The sequence below is a fragment of the Gigantopelta aegis genome, chromosome 2, assembly GCF_016097555.1.
Source record: "Gigantopelta aegis isolate Gae_Host chromosome 2, Gae_host_genome, whole genome shotgun sequence".
NCBI lineage: Eukaryota > Metazoa > Mollusca > Gastropoda > Neomphalida > Peltospiridae > Gigantopelta > Gigantopelta aegis.
In genome coordinates, this window is record NC_054700.1 from 24,767,394 (window position 1) to 24,785,194 (window position 17,801).

The following is a 17,801-nucleotide window of genomic DNA, read 5'->3' on the forward strand; positions in this document are numbered from 1 at the left end:
ACAACATCGTACACAGACAGTATTATGAGATACAACATCTTATAAAAACCGTAATGTGGGAAACGACATTTTGTATAGACCGTAATATGAGATACAACATCTTATATAGACTGTATTATGAGATTCAATATCTTATATAGACCGTATTATGAGATACAACATCTTGTATTATGAGATACATCTTATATAGACCGTAATATAAGATACGACATCTTATATAGACTGTATTATGAGATTCAATATCTTATATAGACCGTATTATGAGATACAACATCTTGTATTATGAGATACAACATCTTATATAGACCATAATATGAGATACGACATCTTATATAGAATGTATTATGAGATACAATATCTTATATAGACTGTATTATGAGATTCAATATCTTATATAGACCGTATTATGAGATACAACATCTTGTATTATGAGATACAACATCATATATAGACCATAATATGAGATACGACATCTTATATAGAATGTATTATGAGATACAATATCTTATATAGACTGTATTATGAGATACAACATATTATACATACTGTATTATAAAAACCAACATCTTGTATAAACCATAATATGAGATACGATATCTTATACAGACTGTATTATGAGATACAACATCTTGTATAGACCGTAATACGATATACGACATATTATACAGACCGTAATATGAGATACGACCTCGTGTATAGATCATAATATGAGATACAACATCTGATACAGACTGTACTATGAAATACCACATCTTATATAGACCGTAATATGAGATACGAAATCTTATGTAGAACGTAATATGAGAAACGGCATCTGATACAGACCGTAATATGAGATACCACATCTTATATGAGATATTACTATATGAGATATGACATCTTATATACACCATAATATGAGATACGACATCTCATATAGACCGCAATATTGGGAATTGGGAAATTGTTTAACGTGCACATTCAGAGCAAGCTGTTGTAGCGCACGCCTGTCCTGGGAACAAGTACCGGCCTTAGCCGGTTCCTCCGTCCAGGACAGACCGCAATATGACATACGACATCTTATATAGACCACAATATGAGATACAACATCTTAAATAGACTGTAATATGAGAAACGACATCTTATATAGACCGTAATATGAGATACGACATCTTATATAGACCGCAATATGAGATACAAGTAATAGTATATCATGGTTTTGATGAGTTAACTGCATTTAGACGGCGGCATGAGACGGAGTCGAGTGTCCACCGTCTAAATACAGTTAACGAATCAAAACCACTATATCATTGTTTTGTACCATGACTGACACTGCGACAGCTATCATGAGACCACGCCCTTCTTGAGACGTGATCACTTCCGCTCCCATTTACTTCAGTTGATCTTGCGTCAGTTGTGCGCTAGCTGTGACGCGATTTGGTTTGAAATGGATTCGACGGATCTTTTTAGATCTTGACGATTACATATTATCGCGGCTGACTTCCAGTATGGAAAGTGATTACGTGGATGATCTAACATTATCTGAAACCTGTGACACATGAGATTATCGAACGTTTAATTCCAGAACAGCAGAACAAAAACACATGTTATGTATATGATCATTACTGGCTGGGATTATCTACCATTTTGATTATTATAAATGATAACGTTCCTTTAATTATGTTTTAAAATGTAAGCTTATTTTGGTATGACGTCGACGGGGTTATCTTCTGTTTTTGTTTTGAATATGACGTCGTGTCGTTTCTGTTCTTGTTTTTAAATATATTCGGTTCTTTTTAAAAAAATAATTATTAGACATAATGTTCTTGTTTTTAAAAATAATATAGATCTAATATGATGTCATGAGGAAAAACGTGCTTTTGTTTTTGTTTTTGTTTTTGTTTTGGATGATACAACAATTTTACATACAAAAATACCAGATGGGCGATTAAAATGTTCAACGAAAGAAAGAAAGAAATGTTTTATTTAACGACGCACTCAACACATTTTATTTACGGTTATATGGCGTCAGATATATGGTTAAGGACCACACAGATTTTGAGAGGAAACCCGCTGTCGCCACTATATGGGCTACTCTTCCGATTAGCAGCAAGGGATCTTTTATTTGCGCTTCCCACAGGCAGGATAGCACAAACCATGGCCTTTGTTGAACCAGTTATGGATCACTGGTCGGTGGAAGTGGTTTACACCTACCCATTGAGCCTTGCGGAGCACTCACTCAGGGTTTGGAGTCGGTATCTGGATTAAAAATCCCATGCCTCAACTGTGATCCGAACCCAGTACCTACCACGACGCCACCGAGGCCGGTAAAATGTTCAACGAATGACAGGAAATTCGAGATGATATTCCGGACTTGCATAAACTGGACGCATGACATTACAAATCAGTCTTTGATGCCTGTTGTGTTCCGAAATTGAAATTTTCATTTTTAATGCTCGGGATTTACTCCGACGTGCACTTTTAAGTTAAAATAGTTGAATGGGACTACAGAATAGACATAGGCTAGTTTGTTTCTGTGTAATTTTAATTTTTTAATTTTTTTTTTTTTTTTTTTTTTTTTTTTTTTGCATTGTTTCAAGTTTTGATCTAAAAATACCAATTTGTCACTCTTTACTTTCATTTTTCTTATTTATTTGCTCAAGCTTGATTTTTTCCTGTGCAGACAAAACAGTGCAGGTTATTTTAGCCATGGTATAACTGAAGTGTGCGGGTAACTGAAGTTAACTGCACACGTTTTAGGCCACGCCCCTCACAATAGTGACGTTCCAAATTGGCATTGCAGTTACACCACATTTGACATCAAAGAGAAAAACATCAAGTCATGGTACAACATCTTATATAGACCGCAATATGAGATACAACATCTTATATAGACTGCAATATGAGATACGACATCTTATATAGACCGCAATATGAGATACATCTTATATAGACCATAATATGAGATGCAATATCTTATATAGACTGTATTATGAGATACAATATCTTATATAGACAGTATTATGAGATACAACATCTTGTATTATGAAATACAACATCTTATATAGACCGTAATATGAGATACGACATCTTATATAGACCGTATTATGAGATACAACATCTTATATATACTGTATTATGAGAGACAACATCTTGTATTATGAGATACAACATCTTGTATTATGAGATACAACATCTTATATAGACCGTAATATGAGATACGACATCTTATATAGACTGTATTATAAGATACATGTTATATAGACCGTATTATGAGATACGACATCTTGTATTATGAGATACATCTTATATAGACCGTAATATAAGATACGACATCTTATATATACCGTATTATGAGATACAACATCTTATATATACTGTATTATGAGAGACAACATCTTGTATTATGAGATACAACATCTTGTATTATGAGATACAACATCTTGTATTATGAAATACATCTTATATAGACCGTAATATGAGATACGACATCTTATATAGACTGTATTATGAGATACAACATCTTATACATACTGTATTATAAGAAACAACATCTTGTATAAACCATAATATGAGATACGATATCTTATACAGACTGTATTATGAGATACAACATCTTGTATAGACCGTAATATGATATACGACATATTATACAGACCGTAATATGAGATACCACCTCGTGTATAGATCGTAATATGAGATACGACATCTGATACAGACCGTAATATGAGATACCACATCTTATATGAGATATTACTAAATGAGATACCACATCTTATATACACCATAATATAAGATACGACATCTCATATAGACCGCAATATTGGGAATTGGGAAATTGTTTAACGTGCATGTTCCTCCGTCCAGGACAGACCGCAATATGACATACGACATCTTATGTAGACCACAATATGAGATACAGCATCTTAAATAGACTGTAATATGAGAAACGACATCTTATATAGACCGTAATATGAGATACGACATCTTATATAGACCGCAATATGAGATACAAGTAATAGTTATATCATGGTTTTGATGAGTTAACTGTATTTAGACGGCGGCATGAGACGGAGTCGAGTGTCCACCGTCTAAATACAGTTAACGAATCAAAACCACGATATCATTGTTTTGTACCATGACTGACACTGCGACAGCTGTCATGAGACCACGCCCTTCTGGAGTCGTGATCACTTCCGCTCCCATTTACTTCAGTTGATCTTGCGTCAGTTGTGCGCTAGCTGTGACGCGATTTGGTTTGAAATGGATTCGACGGATCTTTTTAGATCTTGACGATTACATATTATCGCTGTTGACTTCCAGTATGGTAAATGATTACGTGGATGATCTAACATTATCTGAAACCTGTGACACATGAGATTGTCGAACGTTTAATTCCCGAACAGCAGAACAAAAACACATGTTATGATCATTACTGGCTGGGAGAATCGACCATTTTGATTATTATAAATGATAACGTTCCTTTAATTATGTTTTAAAATGTAAGCTTATTTTGGTATGACGTCGACGGGGTTCTCTTCTGTTTTTGTTTTGAATATGACGTCGTGTCGTTTCTGTTCTTGTTTTTAAATATATTCGGTTCTTTTTTAAAAATAATTATCAGATATGATGTTCTTGTTTTTAAAAATAATATAGATCTAATATGATGTCATGAAGAAAAACGTGCTTTTGTTTTTGTTTTTGTTTTGGATGATAACAATTTTACATACAAAAATACGAGATGGGCGATTAAAATGTTCAACGAAAGAAAGAAAGAAATGTTTTATTTAACGACGCACTCAACACATTTTATTTACGGTTATATGGCGTCAGACAGATTTTGAGAGGAAACCCGCTGTCGCCACTATATGGGCTACTCTTCCGATTAGCAGCAAGGGATCTTTTATTTGCGCTTCCCACAGGCAGGATAGCACAAACCATGGCCTTTGTTGAACCAGTTATGGATCACTGGTCGGTGGAAGTGGTTTACACCTACCATTGAGCCTTGCGGAGCACTCACTCAGGGTTTGGAGTCGGTATCTGGATTAAAAATCCCATGTCTCGACTGGGATCCGAACCCAGTACCTACCAGCCTGTATACCGATTGCCTACCACGACGCCACCAAGGCCGGTAAAATGTTCAACGAATGATAGGAAATTCGAGATGATATTCCGGACTTGCATAAAATGGACGCATGACATTACGAATCAGTCTTTGATGCCTGTTGTGTTCCGAAATTGAAATTTTCATTTGTAATGCTCGGGATTTACTCAAACGTGCACTTTTAAGTTAAAATAGTTGAATGGGACTACAGAATAGACATAGGCTAGTTTGTTTCTGTGTAATTTTATTATTATTATTATTATTATTATTATTTTATTTTTTTTGCATTGTTTCAAGTTTTGATCTAAAAATACCAATTTGTCACTCATTACTTTCGTTTTTCTTATTTATTTGCTCAAGCTTGATTTTTTCCTGTGCAGACAAAACAGTGCAGGTTATTTTAGCCATGGTATAACTGAAAGTGTGTGGGTAACTGAAGTTAACTGCACACGTTTTGGGCCACGCCCCTCACAATAGTGACGTTCCAAATTGGCATTGCAGTTACACCACATTTGACATCAAAGAGAAAAACATCAAGTCATGATACAACATCTTATATAGACCGTATTATGAGATACAACATCTTATATAGACCGCAATATGAGATACGACATCTTATATAGACTGTATTATGAGATAGAACATCTTATATAGACTGTATTATGAGGTACAACATCTTATATAGACTGTATTATGAGATACAACATCTTATATAGACTGTATTATGAGATACAATATCTTATATATACTGTATTATGAGATACAATATCTTATATACACTGTATTATGAGATACAACATCTTATATAGACTGTATTATGAGATACAATATCTTATATATACTGTATTATGAGATACAATATCTTATATATACTGTATTATGAGATACAATATCTTATATATACTGTTTTATGAGATAGAACATCTTGTATAGGCTGTATTATGAGATGCAACATCTTATACGAGATATTACTATATGAGATACAACATCTTATACAGACCGTAATATGAGAAACGACATGGTATATATACCGTAATATGAGATACGACATCTTATATGTACCATAATATGATATATAGACTGTAATATGAGATGTGACATATTACTTAGACAGCAATATGAGATATAGAATCTTATATAGTCTGTTTTTATAAAAAGATAACCAGTGAATTTTATAATGAAACTACAATCAGTAATGCTAAATCGCATCTGAAAACATACCCTTAAGATCCAAACCAAGTCACATAACAGTCTGTTTCTTAGCAGATTACCATGACATTTTATATATTAAATTAAATTAATGTTTTTGGCGTTTGTAGTTAAACAAAATTAATATTTTATGAAACAAAAAAACCTTTAAATGGGACCAAAACAGGTGCGGTTCTAGGGTTTTTAATGGGGGGAGGCAACATTAATGTATTGTAATTCGGCGACGTCGATAAGCTGCTTATATTGACATAGTCCTTACAAGTGTTTTGCATTCTATCGCGATATCGCCAAGTTTCCAAAGTTGAGTGAACTGACCCTGGCCTAATACAAAGCCAAAATTAATGACCACCAAAAATAGGGAGTTCAGTGTCTTTCAACCTCTCTTAAAACCGCGCCTTCAAACACGATGGCACTTACCCCTGTTGTAGCACAGAACTCCCGCAACTCGTCGAGTTCCTTTCGTGTTGTACGAACACCCAGTGGTGGTGCTAAAATCATTGATCTGACATTGGTTGAGGCTGATTTCGCTCCCCGTGCATTTGATGTTACCGACGACCATTGGGGCGTCACTGAACGTTGAAAATGTCGCGACCCCGCCTACCCACCCCATCTGTACACAGGCTAGCTTGGCGTGTGTGTCGGTCCACCCCTTGTCACACACCGGTCCCCAGAACCCTGTCCGGTTAACCAGGACCGCCCCGACATAGCTCGTCTTCTTTGCCAGCATGAGTTTGTTGAGACCTACAACAATAACAATGAAATTAACATAGTGAAGTCAATATATTTTATTTATTTTATTACGCTTTCGTTTCTTGTTGTTTTTGTTTTTTTCATTTCATTATTATCATTACTATATACATGTATATATACAACAGATATACATGTATAAACATGCATCTATAATATAATATGCAAGACCTTTTTCCGATTGTTCTGATCACTATCCCTCTTTTGATATGTACTGCCTGCCGACAGCCTACCCTATGTCGCACTTCGAAAGGATACGTTTGCGCTAAGGTCCAGTCGACTACAGTACACACATCGAGCTAAATATTGCACACGAAGATTAATTAATTATATAAATACAACTACAATGGACGTCGCCATCCTTGTCTCTAAACAAAGAAGTGGCTATTTACATGGCAGCCGTGTATATCAGACACGGCAGAGCGGGGGAGCGGGGCTGAATAAAAAATATTATTGCTAGTACATCTTAAGGCTGAGATGAATTTTACTTGTAGAATGCTGGTCATTGCATTTCAGGACATCCTGTTTTCAAAATTATACGGTGGATCATACACCCGAAGCCCTAGAAAGTTTGCTTTCAGCCCTCGATCGCAGTCAGCTCCATAAATGTCTACTTGCTTCTGGCGTGTCTGTAGAAAGCGTACCCTGCCTGTATATAGCCTACCTTGCCTGTAGAAAGCCTACCTTGCCTGTAGAAAGCCTACCATGCCTGTATATAGCCTACCTTGCCTGTAGAAAGCCTACCCTGCCTGTATATAGCCTACCTTGCCTGTAGAAAGCCTACCCTGCCTGTATATAGCCTATCTTGCCTGTATATAGCCTACCCTGCCTGTATATAGCCTACCCTGCCTGTATATAGCCTACCTTGCCTGTAGAAAACCTACCCTGCCTGTATATAGCCTACCTTGCCTGTATAAAGCCTACCCTGCCTGTATATAGCCTACCCTGCCTGTATATAGCCTACCTTGCCTGTAGAAAGCCTACCCTGCCTGTATATAGCCTACCTTGCCTGTAGAAAGCCTACCCTGCCTGTATATAGCCTACCTTGCCTGTAGAAAGCCTACCCTGCCTGTTTATAGCCTACCTTGCTTGTAGAAAGCCTACCCTGTCTGTATATAGCCTACCTTGTCTGTATATAGCCTACCCTGCCTGTATATAACCTACCTTGCCTGTAGAAAGCCTACCCTGCCTGTATATAGCCTACCTTGCCTGTAGAAAGCCTACCCTGCCTGTATATAGCCTACCTTGCCTGTATATAGCCTACCCTGCCTGTATATAGCCTACCTTGCCTGTAGAAAGCCTACCCTGCCTGTATATAGCCTACCTTGCCTGTAGAAAGCCTACCCTGCCTGTATATAGCCTACCCTGCCTGTATATAGCCTACCCTGCCTGTAGAAAGCCTACCCTGCCTGTATATAGCCTACCCTGTCTGTATATAGCCTACCTTGCCTGTATATAGCCTACCTTGCCTGTATATAACCTACCTTGCCTGTATAAAGCCTACCCTGCCTGTATATAGCCTACCCTGCCTGCATATAGCCTACCCTGTCTGTAGAAAGCCTACCCTGCCTGTATATAGCCTACCCTGTCTGTATATATAGCCTACCTTGTCTATATATAGCCTACCTTGCCTGTAGAAAGCCTACCCTGCCTGTATATAGCCTACCTTGCCTGTAGAAAGCCTACCCTGCCTGTATATAGCCTACCCTGCCTGTAGAAAGCCTACCCTGCCTGTAGAAAGCCTACCCTGCCTGTATATAGCCTACCCTGCCTGTATATAGCCTACCTTGCCTGTATATAGCCTACCTTGCCTGTACAAAGCCTACCTTGCCTGTACATAGCCTACCCTGCCTGTATATAGCCTACCCTGTCTGTATATAGCCTACCTTGTCTGTATATAACCTACCTTGCCTGTATAAAGCCTACCCTGCCTGTATATAGCCTACCCTGCCTGCATATAGCCTACCCTGTCTGTAGAAAGCCTACCCTGCCTGTATATAGCCTACCCTGCCTGTATATAGCCTACCCTGTCTATATATATAGCCTACCTTGTCTGTATATATCCTACCCTGCCTGTAGAAAGCCTACCCTGCCTGTATATAGCCTACCCTGCCTGTATATAGCCTACCTTGCCTGTAGAAATCCTACCCTGCCTGTATATAGCCTACCTTGCCTGTAGAAAGCCTACCCTGCCTGTATATAGCCTACCTTGCCTGTAGAAAGCCTACCTTGTCTGTATATAGCCTACCTTACCTGTAGAAAGCCTACCCTGCCTGTATATAGCCTATCCTGTCTGTATATAGCCTACCCTGCCTGTATATAGCCTACCTTGCCTGTAGAAATCCTACCCTGCCTGTATATAGCCTACCTTGCCTGTAGAAAGCCTACCCTGCCTGTATATAGCCTACCTTGCCTGTAGAAAGCCTACCTTGTCTGTATATAGCCTACCTTACCTGTAGAAAGCCTACCCTGCCTGTATATAGCCTATCCTGTCTGTATATAGCCTACCTTGCCTGTAGAAAGCCTACCCTGCCTGTATATAGCCTATCCTGTCTGTATATAGCCTACCTTGCCTGTATAAAGCCTACCCTGCCTGTATATAGCCTACCTTGTCTGTATATAGCCTACCTTGCCTGTAGAAAGCCTACCCTGCCTGTATATAGCCTACCTTGCCTGTAGAAAGCCTACCCTGTCTGTGTATAGCCTACCTTGCCTGTAGAAAGCCTACCTTGCCTGTAGAAAGCCTACCTTGTCTGTATATAGCCTACCTTACCTGTAGAAAGCCTACCTTGTCTGTAGAAAGCCTACCTTGCCTGTAGAAAGCCTACCCTGCATGTATATAGCCTACCCTGCCTGTATATAGCCTACCCTGCATGTATATAGCCTACCCTGTCTGTATATAGCCTACTTTGCCTGCAGAAAGCCTACCCTGCCTGTATATAGCCTACCTTGCCTCTAGAAAGCCTACCCTGCCTGTATATAGTCTACCTTGCCTGTAGAAAGCCTACCCTGCCTGTATATAGCCTACCCTGCCTGTATATAGCCTACCTTGCCTGTAGAAAGCCTACCCTGCCTGTATATAGCCTACCCTGTCTGTATATAGCCTACCTTGCCTGTAGAAAGCCTACCTTGTCTGTATATAGCCTACCCTGTCTGTATATAGCCTACCCTGCCTGTAGAAAGCCTACCTTGTCTGTATATAGCCTACCTTGCCTGTAGAAAGCCTACCCTGCCTGTATATAGCCTACCTTGCCTGTAGAAAGCCTACCCTGCCTATATATAGCCTCATAGGCGTACGGGCTTCCATTTTTTGTAGGGGAGGGGGGGGGGGGAGGGGGAGGCAGGCTAATTTTTGTCCGAATTGAACAAAAGTGCCCGAATCTAGATAATTTATTCATATTAGTATTACTGCTAAACAGCTATGTAGCGTTAATAACAAATCACTACGTATTTATACATGATTACAACTAATACTGAATGATGGAAATACATGGTGAAAAAAAGGAGTTCAAACCAGCTAATTTTGCCTGAATTTCTTTTATCGTTTTTGCCCGAATTTGAGGATTTTCTCCAGAACAGGTTTTATATACAATTCATCATCTAAAATGCACGAATTTTCATTTTACAAAAATCTCTGTATGTTTTGAATGCAGTTTCGTTCTCCTATAAATAACTAAAGCTATTTGCATAAAAAAAAATTGGGATACGAGACTACTTGAAGGCCATTATAGCTTGTTTCATTGATTCAAGGTTGTGAATGTTTGGAATGTAAAATGTGTACCAGCTTAGTCTAACCTTTTCTTTAAACATATACATAAAAATACATGTAACCATTCCATGTACGTGCAGTATATTGAATCAATTTTGACAATACATTATTTATTGATTTTTATTTAATAAATTATATATTTACATACCGTACACAACTGGGGTGAAGTAACAAACAAAAATCCCTAGACACGGCCCTGAATATCCAAAATACGATAACATTGCTTATTAATATCGGGTCGATGGTCAATGACGTATTATTTTCGAAGTATACTATATGATTGCACGTGCTGTTGTAGCATGGTGTAAACCACATGAAATACAAGTACAGTTGGATATATAAGTTCACAGAAAAATGTATTACTGGCCATTCTATACATTATTGTTATTTGAGTAAAATATGGGTAAATCGAAAACTACTTCTCCCTACCCATCAAGCATAATGTATCAACCTATCATCTTATAATTACTTCACAGTGTTTTATCCCCAATAGCACCCAGGTTTATTTATTTTTGTATCAGTACATTACATTAATGACATAGCAGGCGCGGATCCAGCTGTTGTTGCTTTTGAACAGGTGGATGGGATAAGTTTTCATTGTTTATGTATTGTATAATATATATTCTTTGACAAAAACAGAGGGGGGCGTGTCACCTAGAGTCCCCGCCTAAATCCGCGCCTGAATTGTTTATTGACTTATGCTTCCAAATTGTTTCTTAAATATATGTCATACTACACTATATTCCGCTAGGAAGGTGGAAAAGAACATAAGTTTGAAACACACTGGGGCCTATAGAGTGATGCTTTTCTTATGCAAATAGCCTTAGTTATTTCTAGGAGAACGAAACTGCATTCAAAACATACAGAGATTTTTGTAAAATGGAAATAAGTCAACATCGTATATTTTAGATGATGAATTGTATATAAAACCTGTCTGGGGTTTGGGTTTGTTTTCATGCAAATATAAAGAAAACAAGGATTGAATAGGAATTAAACGTAACATTTGCCAAAAACGTAGGGTGTAAACAATTGAATAGGAGTACAGTTCAAACTAATGTAAACTCACCATAGTTCTGGATAGTAGACTGTGAACAGTACACTGTTGCGTAATGGCCCGACGAGCAGCGGTTACTCGGAGTGTACTGACATGCAAACAAGTCCGATTCTGATCCCGTGCACGTCTTTATTGTCGCCGTTATGTTGGCCTGGCTTTTCATACTGCCAACAGCAGAGCAACACTGTGCCTTGCCGTCGCTGTAGCCCATGGATTTGCACATCACTTTGGCGGCGTTGTTGTCGAAATTTGTGTCGCAAACCGTTAACCACTGATCGTTCACATATATCTGAGCTTGTCCGTAGTTGGAGCTAGAACCATACAGGCGTGCTTGAAAAGAACGAATGGAAAAACTTATGAAATTTCATAACATTACAGTATTAACTAAATATATAGGCCCAATTCAATTAAAAAGGTGTTATTTCATCATATCTTCAAAATTCAAATGAGAATACATGTATTATTATTTAAACAAGAAAGAAGAATGTTGGGTTGGGGTGTTTTGGTGGGTTTTTTTTGACAACACTGGAGCACATTGCTTAATTAATCATCGGCTATTGGATGTCAACAATTTGGTAATTCTGACACGAAGTCCTCAGAGTAAACCTGCTACATTTTTCCTATTATACGCACCATCCCACAGACAGGATAGCACATACCACGGCCTTTGATATTCCACGGCCTTTGATATTCCAGTCCTGCTGCACTGGCTGGAAAGAGAAATAGCCCAATGGGCCAACAGACGGGGATCGATCCCAAACCGACCGCGCATCAAGCCAGCGCTTTACCACTGGGCTACGTTCCACCCCTCCTCCCCCCCCCCCCCCCCCCCCCCAAAAAAAAAAAAAAGAAGAAGAAAAAAAGCGAATATAGCTAAATGATATTACAGACTGGTTAAATAAATTATTTGTATGGACAAATTAAATGGTTTTTTGGGTTGGTTTCAGTAAATCAAATGCTGTGAGAACCTGCCTTTAAAATGACAGATCCTAGTTATTAAACGCTACAGCATATTTTTCACTGTTAAAGGCATTTTTGACAATTGAAATTAGATATTACTTAGATTTTATTGTTTAGATTATCCTGTTCCGTACAACCGAAGTGTTTCTGAACGCCCTGGTGTTTCTAATACCAGGGAATGCATGCTTCATATGTCTGAGAAGTAACGGTCTTGGAGACGAGCTCTTGTCTATTTTCAAGGGTATTTCCCCGTTTCATGGTCACAGATTTTTGTTTCACTGTATTGTAACTCCATCTAAATGTGTTATACAGGTTTATACATTGACCAAACTTAGTGACTATTTCCACGGGTTGAAACTAGGGTCTGCGACTTTAATATCAGCGTAATACCTTTAGTGAAGCAAGTAACAGCAGCCACTGTTGTCCTGTATGCTCGACAAGAGCCTCGTAACACCAGAGGACACGAACTGATAGCCTTAGCGTTCTTGGGACATCTCATCTGGCTAAGCATTGCTGTTGAACCGTCAGCGAACGATCCCGTCGCCTCCTCACCTCCGGTGTACAAACCCGTCATCCTGCAGAGGACGTCAGCGTCGTAGTTGCTGAAGTAGAAGTCGTTGCACACAGATCCCCAGACCCCTCCCATAAAAACCTGCACCACGCCCGTCAGACCATTCGTGATGTTAACTCGATACTGAACCTCTTCAGCTGCAATTAAAGGAACAAGTTAGAAATGAAACCCAACAGCCAACTCAATAATGAAAAGTTAAAGTTTGTTTTGTTTAACGACACCACTAGAGCACGTTGATTTATTAATCATCGGCTATTGGATGTCAAACATTTGGTAATTTTGACATAGTCTTAGAGATGAAACCGCTACATTTTTCCATTAGTAGCAAGGGATCTTTTATATGCACCCACCCACAGACAAGACAGCGCATACCACGGCCGTTGATATACTAGTCGTGGTGCACTGGCTGGAACAAGAAATAGCCCAATGGTCCCACCGACGGGGATCGATCCTCCATCGATCGCGCATTGGGCGAGCGCTTTACCACTGGGCTACGTCCCGCCCTTTTTTTAAATGAGCGAATGCCAGGTCAGTCATAGGGCTTTACGTGCACATTCAGAGCAAGCTGTTGTAGCGCACACAAATGCCAGACTTACTTTTGTTCCTATAGCAGACGACAGCGGCATCGCCAGATACCGTGCACTTTGCATCCGTTCCAAACGTGGCTCCGGCACATCGTGACAGCCACTGCTCGGATCCAGTACATCTCATGGTGTTGAGCCAGCGCAGTCGGTTGTCGGTGTACTTGAAGTTGATAAACGCGCTTCCCCCCAAGTAGCCCATCTCCTTACACACCACGCTGGCGTCGTGGTCGGTGAAGTTGTCAGGACAAATGTATCCCCAGATGCCCATATAGTTCACTGCCACGTTGCCATAGGAACCGTTGGAAAGCTTCACTTGGTATCCTGGAAAATGAATGAATGGATGGATGGATGGATTAATGGATGGATGAATCTATGAATGGATAAATTCATGAATGGATGAATGAATGAATGGATGGATGGATAAATGAATGAATGGATAGACGAAAGAATGGATGGATGGATGGATGGATGAATGAATGGATGGATGGATGAATGTATGAAACAATAATGAAGTAAATGAGTCATTCTGCAGTAACTGTCAGATTTCAGGTCCAATTAAAATAACATTTTAACTACCTTCTGTCTCTCTTTTTCTTCATCAGCTAGGTAGATTAGTAAACAGTCGTAATGGCAGCAGCGATCTGTCTGACCGATTTCGATTTAAAATATATTGAAATCTGAATAGTGTCCAATCTCAGTGTCGTCTACGTCACGATATGGAGCCTTTCCTGAACTTCCATTTATTTTGATTCCCATATGATTTAATCTAATAATGTCAATCCCAGTATACATGTGTATTTACATTACTTTGTAAAACTAATATTCACATTTTGTTTGATATCTTAGACATAACTGAACAGTATTCAGGCTCTCGAACTGTGACGGTCTGTCAAATGTCAGACATTCATGTAGATGTAGATAATCGCTCTATCAAAATACTTTTAAATTTTAGAAGTGCGGGAAATTGTGTGAAGTTAAATAGGTGCATTCCCCACTGGACACCGCTATCTTTAAATTATATTAGTTCCAACAGTTTATACTTGTTAAGGAAAAATATCTTTGTGATGTAATTGACTCACTGTGACGTAGATACCGCACCATGCCGTTTATGACATTTGTATGCACGTGCTAGCCTCAGGAATCATGGGAAAGTAATAACACAAGTGTTCAGTTTCATATTTTAATAAACAAACATCACCATTGTTCGAGATCTTTACCAGTACAGACGGAAATCTTGAAAACAGAAGAAATTCTAAACTCATTTTTAAAGGTCCTATGTCAAAGTTGAAACTACAATATTTTGTTATTTTCACATTTATTTGTAATAAATAACTACAGATTAATCGATCCCACGCATAATATTTCCATAATTAACTTAATAATATTAATTTGTAAAAGACAAGAGGGCTTTCCCCAAGTAAGTTGTGGCTAAATATAGCATGGTCACCATCTTTGTTTCTTTGTCAGTCGTCCGCAAAGAATTATAAAAAAAACTTAGTGTGTTGATTGTGTGCGCATAAAACATTGACGTCACTAGTTAATGTGTGTGACTCTCTCTCTCTCTCTCAAGATTCCTCATAAAATACTTTTTTCTTCTTCTAGTAAATCGAATTATTTGGTTGTAATGTTTTATAGACCTTTGCTTTATGTATACAGTTTATGTTTCAAAGCAAACACAAATAAATGTTTTGGCATGAACCACCATTATTCCATCTTTGACATAGCACCTTTAATACTAAGCAAACTTTTAGAAAACCAAAGGTCGACTCACATGATTTTTACCTAGATAACCGAATGTTCGGTTACGTGACACGAATTATATTTGCATAACCTATTCATTTAACTTAAATTTGTATTGAACTTACATTTTAATGACAGTATTTCCAGCTGATACTATTAGTTTGAGCCAAAATATTGTATTGCCTTTCGTTAAATATAGTTTCTTTGATACTTGGTAAAATGACTTTCCAAACATATCCGACGCCATATAACCGTAAATAAAATGTGTTGAGTGCGTCGTTAAATAAAACATTTCCTTCTTTCCAAACATATAACAGTTTACCATGTGAACAATTTGCGGCTCCTGTGAAGTTAAATTTGCTATGTACTTACACGCGAACAGAACAATAGTTCGTACTCTGCTAAGACGCAACCTAAATTTTCTTTTTAAGTTTGAGCAATGTTCTAGCAAAGGTTTAGCTCTTGGAAAGTTAGCTTGGTTTGAGCAAAAAAGTATAAGCAAAATGTTACAGTGAGATATAGCTGTATTATCGGGGCGGGGGTGTTTGGCTCTCTTTTTAAAAAAAATGACTGCGGGAGGGTGTTCGAGGTGCTTACCTGCTTCCATTTTAGTATCAGGGCCTATACATGTATCTTTGTTATATGACGGACACTAATTGTTTCATCTATGACACACTCAAAAAGTTAAAGTTTGTTTTGACACAAGAGCACATCGTCGGCTATTGGATATCAATATCATCTCCGTCACGATACAAAATTGACGCAGATGACCGTTACTTAGATGACACAACAATTAATTAGCAACAGTAGTAGAAACAGCTCAAGCAAGTAACAAATTTGTTCATGTAAAGTGAATGGCCGCATGCCGTTTGTAGACGTCATGTAATAAATGTACGCACCTGTATTGTGTCCAAAAATGAACAATATCGGCTATCCATTTCAATAGAAACAACATGGCTGACGTGGATATTAAAACAATGACACGATCGCAAACTTGCAATACCACATGGAAATAGTAGTTTTATGGAAATTCAGTTTTTCTAGCACATCGAAGTAGTCGTGACGTAGCTGACAAGGAATCTGGGAACATCGATTTTTAAAACTAAAAACTTTGATTATTAAAAATATTTAATAGCTAACAAGTTGTTTTGGACAATGAAGGATAATATGTTTCATGTGGACTTTCTGACAAAATACATGTTATTTAATACGTACTGGTTACACTTAATGGCTACCTTGTAAATTAGAAACAAGACAATGGGGACAGCCGCTTTTAGACTACCTTGTCAGGGAAATATTACAAGAAAATGCCAGAAATATAGTTTACAATATCAAACTAGTGTAGATATTACAATGAAATGTTTGCTAAGATGACTCAAACACAAATATTAGTTGAACATTTTGTTTTACCGAGTTCTGCAGTATTAAAGTTAGGGAACGCCAATTTGACATGTTACTGCAGAATGACTCAAATACTAAATTAACTTTTAATTAAATTATCGAAGAAAAACATTCAACGTCGTCCAATCAGAATAGAGTATAAAAGCGGATATTTTGTAATTATATTAAATTAAATTAAATTTAAAATAATGATAATAATAATAAATGTCGAATGAACTATGATTTGTGAACTACACACAATTCTTTCTATGTTATGTCTCTTAGAAAAAAATCATTGCTATTAGAAACGTGACTTGGAGTACATTCCATAGTAGGTTAGTATGTGTAACTTTAATCATCTTTGTATATGATTTAAAGAATCCATATCTTGAAAATTATTCACTCGCTCAGTATTAACATATTTAAAGCCGCTGAGCCTAGTGTTTCCGGGATAGGTACCCTTTTTTCTTATTAAATTAATTTTGAGGCACTGCAAATACCAGTACAGCTAGGAACACGTTAGATTTGTCAAAAGTTATAATTTAAGCTAATGAGTGATAAGCAAATTGTGTAATCTGAAAGTCAACGGTAAAAAAAAGTTGTGATAGCTGAAACTATTTTATACTGCTTAATAATGTGGATCAGTGGCTTTAAATGTTACGTTTTGAGTTAGTCACTAATTCATTCAGAATGAGTATTTGGCG

At 37.8% G+C, this 17,801-nt stretch overlaps 1 protein-coding gene across 1 annotated transcript in view; it reads right to left on the reverse strand.

The window, feature by feature from the left end:
- The window catches only part of LOC121383080 (deleted in malignant brain tumors 1 protein-like), a 135,642-nt gene that overhangs the window by 39,265 nt on the left and 78,576 nt on the right, over nt 1-17,801 (reverse strand). Inside the window, exons 15-18 of the mRNA XM_041512856.1 lie at nt 13,990-14,298; nt 13,213-13,530; nt 11,875-12,192; nt 6,710-7,033 (exon numbers count right to left, since the gene is read on the reverse strand). Coding sequence (XP_041368790.1) covers nt 6,710-7,033; nt 11,875-12,192; nt 13,213-13,530; nt 13,990-14,298 — 1,269 coding nt within the window. The remainder of the gene's footprint in view (nt 1-6,709; nt 7,034-11,874; nt 12,193-13,212; nt 13,531-13,989; nt 14,299-17,801) is intronic.